At 40.3% G+C, this 14,622-nt stretch overlaps 1 protein-coding gene across 4 annotated transcripts in view; it reads left to right on the forward strand.

Moving 5' to 3' along the window:
* The window catches only part of MET (MET proto-oncogene, receptor tyrosine kinase), a 91,729-nt gene that overhangs the window by 12,284 nt on the left and 64,823 nt on the right, over window positions 1-14,622 (forward strand). For all 4 annotated transcript variants that reach the window (XM_065860144.2, XM_065860134.2, XM_065860154.2 and 1 more), the window contains one exon: window positions 7,484-8,698. In XM_065860144.2, the coding sequence (XP_065716216.2) occupies window positions 7,499-8,698 (1,200 nt within the window). In that variant the 5' untranslated portion in view covers window positions 7,484-7,498. The remainder of the gene's footprint in view (window positions 1-7,483; window positions 8,699-14,622) is intronic.

Here is a 14,622-nt window from a genome sequence, read left to right on the forward strand (position 1 = left end):
CTTGGTATCCTAGGTATTTGTACCACACCTTGGAGGAATTCAGGGACTTGTTGAGTTTTAGTTGCTGTTATTATTATGCTTATTATATTTACTATGACATCAAAAGGAAACAGAATAATTTAGTTTGCATGTGGATCCTTTGGTACTTTATTATCACTAACTGCTGATGTACAGAACTTTTTTTTTTTTCTTAGCGAGATTAATGTTTGGCTATGAAGGGTTATTGTCTCAGGGACTCCTAAGAACCATTAGCACCAGATGACAATTAAACTGCAGGAAATGCCCTGCATCAAGATCATTCATAATTGCTGTTAGAACATTTAGATCAAATCTGTATGCTGTCTTGGTTACTCACGGCTATCTGCCTTTTAATCTTTTCCATTTTATGACCCATGCCATTCCTTTAATTATCACAGTACGGAAGGCTGTTAGCTTTACAAGACAAGGAAGGCTTCCAAAATCTGCTCTGCATTTCAATACCAGAGTTCAGGTAGATAGATGTTAAAACCATAAAGCATAAAGTAGAAAATCTAAGTAAGTGCTGAGAGGAGTTAAGAGAATTGAGCTAAAACTGTGCTTCCAGCCAGGTTTGACAACTTGGCTCTTTAAGAAAGGAGGAACTACCTTCCAAGGAAATTACACTGTCCCCGTTCTGTAGACAACAACAAAATGCTCAGACTCACACAAAAAGTTGATCAACAGGATCAACTCAGAAATATAAGAACACTGCTTCCTCCTAATGTAAGGTATTTTTATACACACCAAAAAGGACGTGAATCTTTACCTGAGCTTGTGTGTCTTCCTTGGTGAACCAGGGCCCATGTCTGCATTTATCTCAACTGACTAGTCAGTAAAGGTCTTTGGTTTGCATATGCAGTGAAAGCAGGTGAAGAGATTAATTAGTTTGGCCAAACATGTGAAAAAGTGGGAGTGAAACCCAAATATTTCCATATTCACTCACCTGAAATGGAAGACCAACCTTACCTGTCTTATTGGTCATGACATATACAATAACAAGGATAACATCATACAATAACAAACATAACATTATTCAACCCCACATACAGCTCCTTTTCTACTTGGACTGAACACTTGGACTGACTAAGATGTTCACATGTCAGTTGTCAGGCTGAAGTATTTGCTTTAGATGCCAAGCTTAAGTCTGTGCTAAAACTGTGTTTATTTTAGTGCCAGTGTAGTGGTAAAGAGCCACAATAGAATCACAGGTATATTCTTACTGAAGCTCCCCAATTGCTGGCTTGTGTTTCAGGTAAATGCAGTGGATCAATAGTGTCGTGTTGTTCAAAGTTTACTTTCTATTTTCCTACTATGGCAAACAATATATATTTTTTTTAAATCCTCCCATCATTATGCATCCATATGTGGAAACCTGTCCTCCTGTATTTACAGATCCAAGTCCATCTGGAAGTATAAGCATAAACAAACAACGAAGGACCTACCTTATTGTGGGTATTTCCTCCCCATTTTTCAATTATTCTTTGTATATTTTGAACTTCTTTTCTAGTTCCTGTTCTTTGTGGAATTGATTCCTCAGCCCTTAGAATGAGTACCACTTCCTCACACGAGAAATTTCCCTGAGTCCTAACAAATGTGGTATACCACCTTTTAAATTAGTCTTTTGAGCAATATATAGCTCTTTATCTGCTCCACTCATTTGTAATATATCAGTGAGTGTTTGCTGTGGTTTGTTATGAAAGAACCTGTAATGCCATTGTAGCCTATCACAACAAAAAATGATTAAATAAATCCAGTTGTGCTGCAGACGCAAGATGCGAGTTGGCTTTAGGATGTTAAGATCTGAAGCAAGTTTCAAAGAAAACACTACGCTTTATTGCAAGACACCTACAAAAAATGCTAAATGAATATAACATTTTCTCCACTGCGAAAGACAGATTAGTGTTCTTGTGTTTTAATGCCTATTAAAAATAAACATGTCAGACAATGAAATGCTTCTATTGATAGCTGCTGTGAATTACAATGGTATAGTGGACCCAGTAATGGACTATGTATATTAAAGAGTATGTTTCATGCAAGGAGAATTTACTACCTTTTTTTTTTAATTTGAATATTGTAAGAAAAAAGGCTTACAGATAAGTTAAACATGCTAATGAAAGCAATTTCTTCTGACACAGATGACTGCACTGAATACGTAAAGGATTTAGGTAATGGTAGATCCTCCAGCAATTGCCTGGGCTGTGCCCTGCCCACAAGTTCATCACCATTGGCCATCTGTATGCACACACACCTCTTGGCAGTACCACAGAAATCTCCGAGCTCTGTTGTGAATGAATTTATGACATAAATCATCGCTACTAAGTCCTATGACTCTATACACTGGGAAAATGCATCATGTTAGCGTACATATCATGCTGCAGGAAAGGTACGTTTCCATCCTAGTCAGAATAAGTAACCTAAACCAGAGTTAAAATAGTGCTAAAGAGAAGGGAATATGGATTTTAACTCAGCCGTTTGAAATTTGGGATCATTTGTATGTTTGTTGCTGACTTTCTCAAATTTCCTTGTTCCCTCTGATATTTTAATTCAAGGTAGCTAATTCAGGTTAGCAATTCTGACTTAAGAGCATTTTTAATCGGTCGACATAGAAGATAGGTTAACCTCCATAACTGTTTCACATATAACCAATCTTGTCTACGGATGCAATCGTTTAATTGAAAAGTTTGATGAAGACACGTCCGCTGAGAGCTTAGTCTGTTGGAGCTGATGCCAGTGCTGTGACAGATTAGCAACAAGAAATTAAAGTTGGATGGATGGAGCTGTTACCATCTTCCCGTCTCAGTTGCCCTGTCCTGTTAAATGATGCTCCTGTCTCCATGGTAGGGCATCTGATCCACAAGGAATCAAGTCCTGAACTGGCATGGATTTTGATAGTAAAGCAAACTGAACTCTCAGGAGCAGTAATCACTATGGTTATCCTCTATAAATTTGACACCACAAGTCTGTCAGAGCCCATAGTAGCAAGATGTACTATTCCTCAGGAAAAGATATAAAACCATACTATCAAATATTTCCTTAAAGGAGGGAAAAGGCTATCATTTCCTGACCACAGACTTTGTGAAATACGAATTAACGTGGCTCTGCTGTTACCCAACCTGAAAATACCTATCTGAAGACTAAATGTGTTCTTGTACAAGCATGCTGTATGTGGGATATGCAGGAGCCTGTCATTTCCTATTCTGTAATAAAGCAAGGAAAGAAGAGATGCACTAACCAAGCTACAAATGCTTGCTTTCCTGTCAGTGTGTTGTCTTAGCTTGTGCAGGTCCATGGAGTGCTTTGTGATCAGTGTTAAATGGGACTTGAGTTCTTGAAATGAGGGCTAGGAAAACAAGCATGACTGTGTTTTCTGGCTTTCTTGCATATGACAGCTTGAACATTATTCCACAAAAAGGCCAGGCCTGACTTGTCAGAATGGTGTCAAACAGTGTGAAGAAGAGACATGATGTTCAATGTTTACAGATTATCACCCAGGCCATGACTAGGGAGAATGAAATTTGTAGGAAAAAGATTGCCATTGGGAAGCTGTTACTGGTACACAAACACTCAAGGCCAAGCCTGATGGGAAGCATCCACCGTAGCACTTGAGGTTCCCAGGCACACTCCATGTGACACATCATTACTAGCCACTTGCAACAGTTGACCAAAATCCATTTTCTCATACAAGCTGGTGTCTGCTGAGGGATGGAAAAATGAGCACATCATGACACAGGCTTTGAAAATCTCTCTTACAAAAGAAATAATCCATCCACAGCTATTGCTTGCTGATAGTTATCGCAGGCCAAAGCTTACAAGTCTTCAGTAGACACATGAAAGACACACTGACACACAAGTCACGGGGAGGTCACAAACGAATGAACAGCATCCATCATTCAAACCAAGCAGAGAAACAAAGGGATTACTTGTTTTCCTTTTGCAACTGATAGGCAGTAACTAGTCTTTGACCTGTATTCAGAAAGTGTATTTATAGCCAAAGTATTTTGTTTCAAATTCAGCAAAACTCTTCAAGTGCTTAAGTTCAACTGAAATTACATTTGAGTATGTGCTAAGGAGAACTGGGACTGTTGGATCCTTAGAAAGAGGTGAGACTGAATTTTTATTTCTCTGAGGTTTTCCTGCTTCTTCAGGATGTATTCAAGTTAAATGTGTTTGCAATGACCTGGTCTGGAGGTTACAGAAAAAACCCTGTGCTCCAGGCTGCAGCAGAGGAACAGAAAAAGACCCTGGTTCAAATACAGATAAAAAGAGGTACCAAACTTTATGGGAGTCTCACTGGGGAGTCCATATGATGTGAGGACTGTGAAAAAACAAATGCTCCAAGAAAGGAGTAGCACGCTGTACTCTTCACATAACTCCTGTGTCCTGCCTAAGCTATAAATGTCTCACAGTAGAGCAAGTATCTTCTGATTTCAGGCACCTTGAGGAAAGATGCACAGTGTGCTGGGCACGTGCACTGTGGGGAACATAAATCGGAACATAAATCAGAGCCTGATCTTCCCATAGGTGGGAATCAGCAGATTTCTGTCTGAGAGGATGCTTGAAACACCTCAAAAGCATACAAAGGAAGACACAATGATGGAGCTCAGATATGAGAGCAAAGCTGACTTGGTTTTCATTTATTGCTCATGTGTTCCTTCCTGTTGTGGTGAAATACAGTATCTATTGTTCCTGGCATCCTTTGCATTACACTGAGTCGCGCCCTTGCTCTTGCTGTTTAGCTCTTTGCTTCGGATCTCATTTTTAAAAGGAGTCTGAGGGGGAACTTTCTGTTTCCAGAGCACAGATTCAAACCAGCACCGTTTCAACAACTGGTTATAGGCAGAGTAGCCTATCCAGCCATACTGGCCTCACATCCCAAGATGAGGTTTCAGGGAAAGAATAAGACAGACCATATTTATGGTTCTCAATCTCCCTGCAGTGGAGAGTGGTATTCACTGTTGAACAGCTAGGCAACCTCTTTTTCAGACACTGGAAGAATGGGGAGGAATGTAAACTGAAGACTGAGGGGTGTACTGGGTGGGAAATCTATCTGGGAATATATTAAAACAAGAACATAGCATAGAGTATACTGCAAGAAAGTAGGTGCCTGTCAAGTAACCTTGCATCTTTTTCCTCTGTTGGTGGTTGATCATCCTCATCTGACTATTGCCCCACCTATTGTTTTCTCTCTGCTCAGTGCTACCCCTGTTGTGTGTGTTTAAACCTGTTGCAGGAGACAATGTACCTGCCCCTGTGTTGTGTCAGAAATAGAGCACTTTTGGAATTTTCTGCTTAATCTAGCATTTGTCAGGACATGTTGACTCGTCAGAAGGGAATCTGCAGGAATGTATCAGTTTTAGCAGTTTCTTGGGTGGAAGTGCTGGCTGAAAGGAGGCACAGTCAGACAAGGTTCCCACTCCTCCCATTGCAGGGACCTTCGCTTGGCACCGGCGAGGCAGGGACGCGGACACGGTTGTGCTTGGATCGGGTGTGACTTCTGGGTTTTGCACACAAACTTCGAAAGCTCTTGGTTTCGTCCCAGCACAGAGCAGGAAGAATTCTGTAATAGCAAGAAGTTTCAGAGGATGAGAAAACTGTTTCCTGCCCGATAAGAGTATAAAACTGTACTGGTCTGTGGGGCTATTTTCCAGTATAGCAATATCCCTGCTGTTTTTTTCTTTTATTTTTCTTTTTAAATTAAATCCATGTCAGATTTGTTTCCAGGATTCTTTTATCGCTAATTAATATCAGAACATGTTGTTGATTTGAAGGAAGATCTTAATTTCTCAATACCAGAAGTGTGACTTGTTCTTACCAGCTAATACTTGCAATTAGCCTCTGTTTCTGATTTTTATCCTCAGCTCTCGATCATGGTTCTTATCAGATAGCAGGGAAGAAGAAGAGTTCTTTGTTTCCAAAACCTATTATTTTGTGTAATTAATGAGGTAAGCCACAGAAAGAGTTCAGTGAACGCTGAAATAAAATGTCACAAGGAATGCAGGAGAATCATTGATGGATTGTTTTAACCAATCTAGTAAAAACACTGAGTTTATAAACAGCTGAAACAGCTCTGTTCTACAGTCATCTTTTCGTTTTGCTTCAAGTCTTAATCAAATAAAAAGTACAGATTCCTATTATTAGTTTGTAATTTTCAAGATCGTCTATTTTAGATCTTTTCAGTGGTCATAAGCATTTCTTGATTAGCAACAATTGCTTAACTATAGCCAACATATAAGTATTTTCCCAAAGAATGCGATCATATTGCTGTTAGAATGAATAAGTGTTTTCTCCATGAAGAAGCTAAATTGGGCTTAACAACTGTGTCATGACATTAACAGAAAATGTCTGGTGTGACAGGGCAGAGTGTGGACACTGCACCGAAACGCTCATAACCACAGTTCATTTAATTGATCTTCTGAGGGGGTGAAATATCACACTAGTCATCTGCCTTGGGTTTTTCAAGCCACATCAAACAATTGTGTGGAGAAGTGAAGTTTAAAAAAAAAAGGGGGGAAAAGAAAAAAGAAAAGTGGTAGGTTGTTTGATTTCATCAGTTAATGGCTGTAGGTCACTTGATACCCCTTTGTTTGCAATACAGTGATACGCCTGTATCTTGTAAAGGTTCACCAGAGTGACTTACTGCTGTGGTACAAGGCCTAAAATAAAACTTGCACATGCCAAGCACCACATGATGCATAAAATATTCTGATAATACATTACAAAATCTTGTCAACACTAGGGAAAATGATTATTCCAAGAAGTAGAGCTGGCTGAAAAAAAACCCGTTCTTTTTCCCCAACTGGGACCTTATAAAAGACAGTGGTTTGGGGAGCTGGAGAGAGAGAAGGGGGGTGGTTCTTCCTTCGGTCTGGTGAAGAAAAGTCTCCTCCTTGGTTAATCAAAAATGTCAACAGGATAAGAGAAGCCCACTTCCAGCTTAAATATTCACATTATTTTTTGTCTTTTCTATTTCTTATTTTTGAGCAGCTGTGTTAAGAACCACCTCAGCCCCTTGAGGAACTTGCGAAATATCTTATATCCACATGCTGAAGTGCTACAACTGCTTTGTGTGCAGTTGTGTCCTGAGTATCCTGAGCAGCTTTGCTTTCAGCTACCTGTGCACCATCTTGTTCTAAATTGTATCATTCAGCTGGTTTTATGCCAATGTGGAAATATTCGTCTCTCTTCTGCTGCTGTACAACACACTGAGGGCTCTTGCAAAATTCATCATAAGAAAATCCTTCTGTGAATTGTCCTGAAAGCAGTGAAATGGGTACCCATAGAGAACAGTAATCATAGCAGTTTCTAGCGCAGGAGTGTTAACGACACTAAGCAAGATTACGACGCTTCTTAGACTGAAATAGTTCAGCTAATACATGCAGCCTAGAAATGTTTTTCTGTTGACTGATAAACTGATGCTTTAGTAGACAAAATATAACCTCTTTTTCCTTTAAATATATTTTGACAGATTGAATCTCTGACAATGAAGCCTTTTACTGCATATCCTTCTGGTTTTATCATATTCCTATTTGCCTTGCTGCAGAGGAGCCATGGACAATGCAAAGAAGCAGCTAAAAAATCAGAGATTAATTTGAGTGTAAAATATGATCTTCCTAACTTCATTGCGGAAACGCCGATTCAGAACGTAGTTTTGTACAAGCATCATGTTTATATTGGAGCAGTGAACAAGATTTATGTACTAAATGAAAGTCTCCAGAACATTTCTGTGTACAAGACTGGGCCCATTTTGGAGAACCCTGACTGCGCACCATGCGAAGACTGCAAAGATAAAGCAAATTTATCTAACAGCGTATGGAAGGATAATGTCAACATGGCACTGCTCTTAGAAACTTATTATGATGATCAGCTCATTAGCTGTGGTAGTGTGTCTGGAGGTGTCTGCCACCGTCACATCATTCACCCTGACAACCCTGCTGACATCGAAAGCGAGGTGCACTGCATGTATTCACCCCGGGTGGATGGAGAAGCAGATAATTGTCCTGACTGTGTTGTAAGCACTTTAGGAACCAAAGTTTTGGTGACTGAAAAGGACAGGTTTGTCAACTTCTTTGTTGGAAATACTGTGACATCTACGTTTCAGCCTCCTCATGTGCTGCATTCAATATCAGTTAGAAGGTTGAAAGAAACACAGGATGGTTTTGAATTTCTCACGGATCAGTCTTATATAGATATCCTCCCTCAGTTCCGTGACTCGTATCCTATTAAGTATATCCATGCCTTTGAAAATGATCACTTTGTCTATTTTCTGACTGTCCAGAGAGAATCTCTTGATTCTCAGGCTTTTCACACCAGAATTGTCCGCTTCTGCACTTTAGACTCAGAGATGCGTTCTTACATGGAAATGCCTCTTGAGTGTATTTTTACTGAAAAGCGGAGGAAGAGGTCCATCCGAAAGGAGGTGTTCAACATTTTGCAAGCTGCCTACGTAAGCAAGCCAGGTGCAGCTCTAGCCCATGAAATGGGCCTTGGGTTGAATGATGATATTCTCTATGGTGTTTTTGCACAAAGCAAACCAGACTCTTCCGAACCAACCAACAGATCTGCTGTCTGTGCTGTCTCCGTGCGAACCATCAACGAGTTCTTCAACAAGATTGTTGACAAGCAGAACATGAAATGTCTCCAGCACTTCTATGGGAAAGAGAGCAGATACTGTTTGAACAGGGTAAGTGACAATTTCTTAACGTTTGGGGACTCTCATTCTCTCTCTGCCTATTGCATTGCCAGGTAGCTGTCCCTAAGTTTCAGTTACAAAATGTAAGTCCGTGATCATTTCAAATTACTCACTGTTGCTGATGATTCACCTCTGTAAGGATTAGTTCCTGTAAATTGACTGTTAAAATCACTGAGGTCCTTCTGGTGCTAAGGAAGTATTAGTGGAACTAGAAAAAAATCCTTTTTCAAAAATGTGTAAGTAATTGTTTTTCTGTGTTCTTGAGAGACTATGATGCAGATAAATGGAACATTTAAGCAGTTGTTTCTTTCAGTATCTTAAAAAAGTATTCATTAACATTCATATCCATGTGCACTGAGGTGTCCCTGAAAATATCACTCATATTTTAAACTGTGTTAACACTGAGTCACTGCCCTCTTTAGAAAAAAATGAAAGAGCTGGTTTGGAACAAGCCATGAAGAGCCAGATTTTTATACAGTTACTCATGCTTAATGCATAAACGGTCCCACTGAAATCAGTTTTCTTAATGAAAGAAGTGTCTATTAAAAGTGTATCTGACTGAGTATACTGGTAGTTTCAAATGGAAGGGTTGCCTCTCTGTATACTGTATGTTCAGGTGGTTGATGCTCTCCAGCCATCTGAAATATGTGAGTCAAAGAAGCACAGAAGTTATTTCTTCCCTTCTGGCCAGTGTCTGTGCCAGTGTCAGTTCTTGTAAAGGAAATACAGCGTCTGGGAATGGGGTACTTCTAGTGTTTTTTTTGAAACATGAAACATTACAGCTTTGAATCATACCTGCTTATGCAGCAAGGCCTTAAATGTTCTGTCTGGGGAGCTTACTTTTCTCAGATACAAGAGAACTGGAGCTCAGAGGTGGCACACGGTCCTCTGATGGGGCGCTGCTCAGCCATGTGAGCTGGGACGAGGCCTGTGTCAGGATGGAGCAACAGCTCAAGCTGCATTTGGGTCTGGATGGGATCTGTCATGTCCCATTATTGGGATGACTCCTGGTGAGAGTGCGAACCACAGGCCTTCATCAGCCCATACCACCAGAGTTCTCCTCAGCATGGCTGCCCAGTGCAGGGCATCATTCTGGGGCAGTAGCACAGGCCTTGGTTGAGCCTTGCATGAAAGGGCTGCTCTTCACTGCCAGGGCTGAGACAGGGGGTCTGGGAGAAGCATCCATTAGAGACCTGCTGCGGCTTCCGCCCAATAGCAGGAATGTGCTCAGCAGAGCAGCTGGACCCAGTCTCAGCATCATCACAACCACCCTGGCATTTGGGGACAACTACTTATCACAGGCTCCAGGTGTTCAACACAGATACAGGCTGATACAGCAGCCACAACAGACGTAGCATTTTATTCTCTTTTTTGGGGGGTAAGGTAATTTTCAGGAACTGAAAGCAAATTAGGAAACATTCAGCACAGTAACTTCTTATCTTTCTTCACTGTGTTATTGCTGTCCTAATTTTTCATTTCAGATCTTAATATCTTTTTTTTTTTTCATTTTTTTCAGTTCGTTTTTAACAATGAACATTATTCTTCTCTGAAAGTACTTTTTTCCTTGTTCCTGGGGCATTTTATTTGTGAGTGACTGTCTTTAAAGCTTGTGGCCTTTAACTTATCTCATTCTGTTCTTGCTTATACACCTGTTTCATAAGGTGATCTTTTCATAGCAAAGTATACCATTAAAATATTGACAGAATAATTTGCCACTTTTCACATGCTGGGAAGTACTTTCCCATTTCAAAAGCTTTTCCAGAGTCTGCTGCTGCTTTGCATATCAGAACTGAATGTCTTATACTGCAGACGGTTTACTATAGTTGCCCGTTTTCAAGAAATGTCATCAAAACTCCGATTTCTGCTACATTAAATTGATAAAGGGAAGAATGTTTCTGTGATTTCTTGTGGTTACTTTAAATGGCATAAAGGCAGTCAGAAATTTCTTTCCTGATTGTTTGCTTAACACTGAAATATCAAGACTGCCAAACTTCGCCATTCCATTATCTTTGCTTTATGCCAGAGGACTCATTAAGGCTCCAGTGAAGAGCATCCCATGAGTTTTTTTCAGGTTTTAATTGCCCAAAAAGATTGACAAGAATTTGCCACGCATCCTCTATACACTTGTTTTTCTCAGGTGTGTAAAATAGACCAGCAAGGTTGGAAGGTGAAGAAAGGGAAGGAGCAGGCAGAAGGAGGAAACCTGTTATATCTTATGCTTATGTTTGTGTCAGGAATGTCAATTCTGGTCTTCCTTGATTTTGCTGGAGATAAAATAATAATTAAAAAAATAATAATAATTCCAAACCCTTCAACTCTTCTTAGGCCCTTTTTTGTATATCATAAAAATGTACATGAGGGCATAACCCATTTTTTCCCGTAAGTCACCTTCAGCTTAAAAGAAAGCTTTTATAAACTGTGAGAGTTTGTCACAGTTTATCTTGGCAAAATTCAAAACTTGCTTTTTGTAATGTAGCCAAGATGATCTTTCTCTTTGATGTTGAAAGAATGAAACCACAGACCACTGATGCAAGTGAAAGGCACTGACCACTGTGAGACTAAGTCATAGGACAGTGAAAACAGTAGAGCAGTGAATATGGTATACCACTAACTTCAACATTAAAAAGAAAAATGGGGCTTTAGCAGTGTTTGCGAGGGAGTGCTATCTGATAATTTACAGTTAGAGTCTGATTGATGAAGCCCATTTCATGTTATCAAAAAAAGTCCCACAAGACAGTTGTACATAATTTTGTTGGACTTTGGGTAGTCCATCTTTTAAGTGGCTGTCCCTCAGGACTGTTTAGTCTGAGGCTGCTAAAGGTAGAATTAGACCAAAATAAACCAGAATAGAATATCCAAAACATTTCCTCAACCTGTTCTTCTGAGATTTTAAGCATTAAAAAAAATAAAATACTTAAACTCATGTTGATATTGTTGACAAAATTTCTTAGTTTCCTAAAGGAATGAAGCTTATGTGGTCATGCTGTTGTATACTTGTCTTTCTGTTAGTTGTCCTGACAACTTCAACAATAAGAAATCTGAAAGATGTGAATCCAGGTGTGAATCCAGTGATAGATCAGCTCAGGCTGTGGAAACCAATGAGGTGTAAAAAGCCCCTTTATAGGCATCGGAAGGACTCACAGGGATCCAAGCAGGTATTGCTCACCCATGGGAAAGGTCTCTGTCAGAACTTAGTTGGGTAGCAAAATCAACCAACCGCAAGTTATAAATCTAGACACAACTATGCTCCACTCATTCCAGTGCTCATGGAAAACTTTATAAAATTAAAATAAAACATTTCCAGTCAGGTTTGAGTGAAATACATACGTCAACACCTGGACTCACTGAGGTCAGGGTTAGGAAAAGTGAATCCAGTGATGCATCTGATTCATATCACATGTACCTCAGCAGAGCTGTGACCAGTTAGCACTTCCTAATAATTTCCTTCAGTGAAGAGCTGGCTGTCACTACCATGACAGCAAGGAGGAAACAGAACTAGCTTTGAATTAATAGAAATATTTGGAGTCATAGTAAAGGGATTTTATTGCCTGTGTCAGAACAAAGATATCTGAGAGGTAGCTGCTGTGGAGGCTTTTGAATCACTGTTCAGGAATCTCCTCACCCACAATGAAGAGAAAACTAGATGTAGGCTTTTAGCAGAGTGTGTTTGGTCAAAGTTAGTCACTATCAGCCCTGGTGTGCTGCTCCTCAAAGCAGAGTACTTAGATGAGGATGCAAATGCTGCTTACCTCATTTACAGACATAGTCCAGTAGTACGCACCTCTGCCGTGGATTAAATGTGATTCTCCAAGTGAGGAAGATGGGTTGAGTTTAGCCTTGACAATCTCAGGTATACATTTCAGTTATGATCCTATGGGCTTTGTTTAGCCTTTCTACATCCATTATATGCTAAACAAATGTGAGCCTAATTCTCCTTTTGGTAACACCCAACTTTAAGTTGAGTTTTGAGTTGAGTTTAAGTTGACTTTTGAGTTCCATGAAAAAGCACTTCTAACCATGAAATCCAAATTCAATTCTCTAAAGTTCCTGTGGTTTTGTTTCTTCTACAAGTAAGTTCAGGTGAAAGCCTAAAGTACTCCATTGACCTTACAGGAAAAGAGAAACCACAGACAGGCTTTTGCCACCGTGTTCCCAACAAGTGTCCTACAGCAAGACAAACTGGTCACCACTCCTGTCAAATGAAAGGCACAAACATTTGGAAGAACATGAAATTAAAACAGAAAATCACCAAAACAAAAGATAAAGTGACAGCAAAGTAAACACATGGTGATGCTTCTTTATTACCATTACACACATGATAGATGAGTAAAATTGGGTTATGCTTATATTGTAATGGAAGAAAATAATTGCTGCCTTCTATCAGGAAACCGCAAAGGCACTTATTGATCTGTCATCCTAAGGGTATGCCTAGGAATATTTAATAAAATAAACAGAGACAAATAATTCTTTTGAGACCCTGTAACTGTAGTATCCCACACCATTTGGCTTAAAAATTTTTGGCAGATTTAAAAATAACACCACATCTCTCTGATTAGGAAGGGTTGATGTGGCTTGTTTAGATAATCTCACAGCATGGAGGAAATGTTTTTTTTTATATTGCAAGTAGAATGTGCCTGAATATTTTCCCTAAAAGTCAGGCACCGAAATCCATCGTATTGGCTCAGTAGTTTGTTCTTCTGGAAATGCTATATCAAATTGCATACAGCATTCTGCCTGGCACAAAGTCTGCTCCCATCCGTACAGATTTTTTGCGAGCTTCTCTATGGGTTCTGACATCTCAGAAGAATCAACAGAGAGGGACTGCGTGATGGGCATGTGCACTGACACCCTTTAAAACAGGCTTAAACCGTAGTAGGAAGGTGACAGGCTGCATCCACGTTCCTATTCTGCACTCACTGCCTGTTTGCTGAAAGCAGGTGGTACCCAGAGGGTCCCCGTTGTGCCCTGTACGATGCATTGCAAGGCCGGGCGTGCTAACCTCCCAGCTCCACTCCACCATTCATTACATGGCCATCCACCCACCAGGCCATGCAAGATCTGACTGGGGCAAATGGCATGGCCTAAGGCAGTGGTGTCAAACTCATTTTCACTCGGGGCCACATCAGCCTCACGGTTGCCTTCAAAGGGCTGAAGGTAATTTTAGGACCGTATAAATGTAGTAGTTACTGCCTAAGGGATTGCAGAAGGAGTCTGAACTCCATTTAAACTGCGTATGAGGGTGGTGTGGGTCTGGGTGTGGGTACAGGTACGGATGTGGGTATGAGTGTGTAGGGGATATGGTATGAGCATAAGTATAAGTATAGGTGTAGGTGAGTATGGGTATGGTTATCTCAGGCTGGACCTGATTCAGCAGAGGTGTAACTATCGAGGTAAGGGCTGTTCTGTCCCTGTGACTGGCCACATGGACACCACCATGAGGGAGTTCCCCAGAAAAAGACAGGGCAAGAAAAAAGGCAGGTTGGGGAGTTTCTTTGGAAAGTATTGCATCGTCCTGAGCAGTAAATACCTTTGCAGACTCTTGTGAGCATCAGGAGCTATGGGATCCAGGAGCTGACATGTTAGTTCCTGAGCGCTGCAAAAAATACAGCTCTGCTAGGGGCCTGTCTCTGTCTGCCTCCGAGTGCTGCTTCTTGGTGTTTTATCATCTTCTTGATGAAAGCTGGATTTCTCTGTGAAAAAGTGGAATCCTTTAAACTACCATTTTCTGCAAAGGGCACTACTTTATCAGCCAGAGTTACTAATAATGTTCCATTTCCAGACTTTTAAATCAAATTTTTCCACTGAAGGTAGGGTTCCCTATTGGTTATTAGTGTGGAAGACTGACTCCACCGCTTTTGTCTCGAATTGCACAGAAATAATTTCAGGCAGAAAGATTTTTGGTTTTTTGTCTGTCT

Source organism: Patagioenas fasciata, chromosome 1, assembly GCF_037038585.1.
Source record: "Patagioenas fasciata isolate bPatFas1 chromosome 1, bPatFas1.hap1, whole genome shotgun sequence".
Taxonomy (NCBI): domain Eukaryota; kingdom Metazoa; phylum Chordata; class Aves; order Columbiformes; family Columbidae; genus Patagioenas; species Patagioenas fasciata.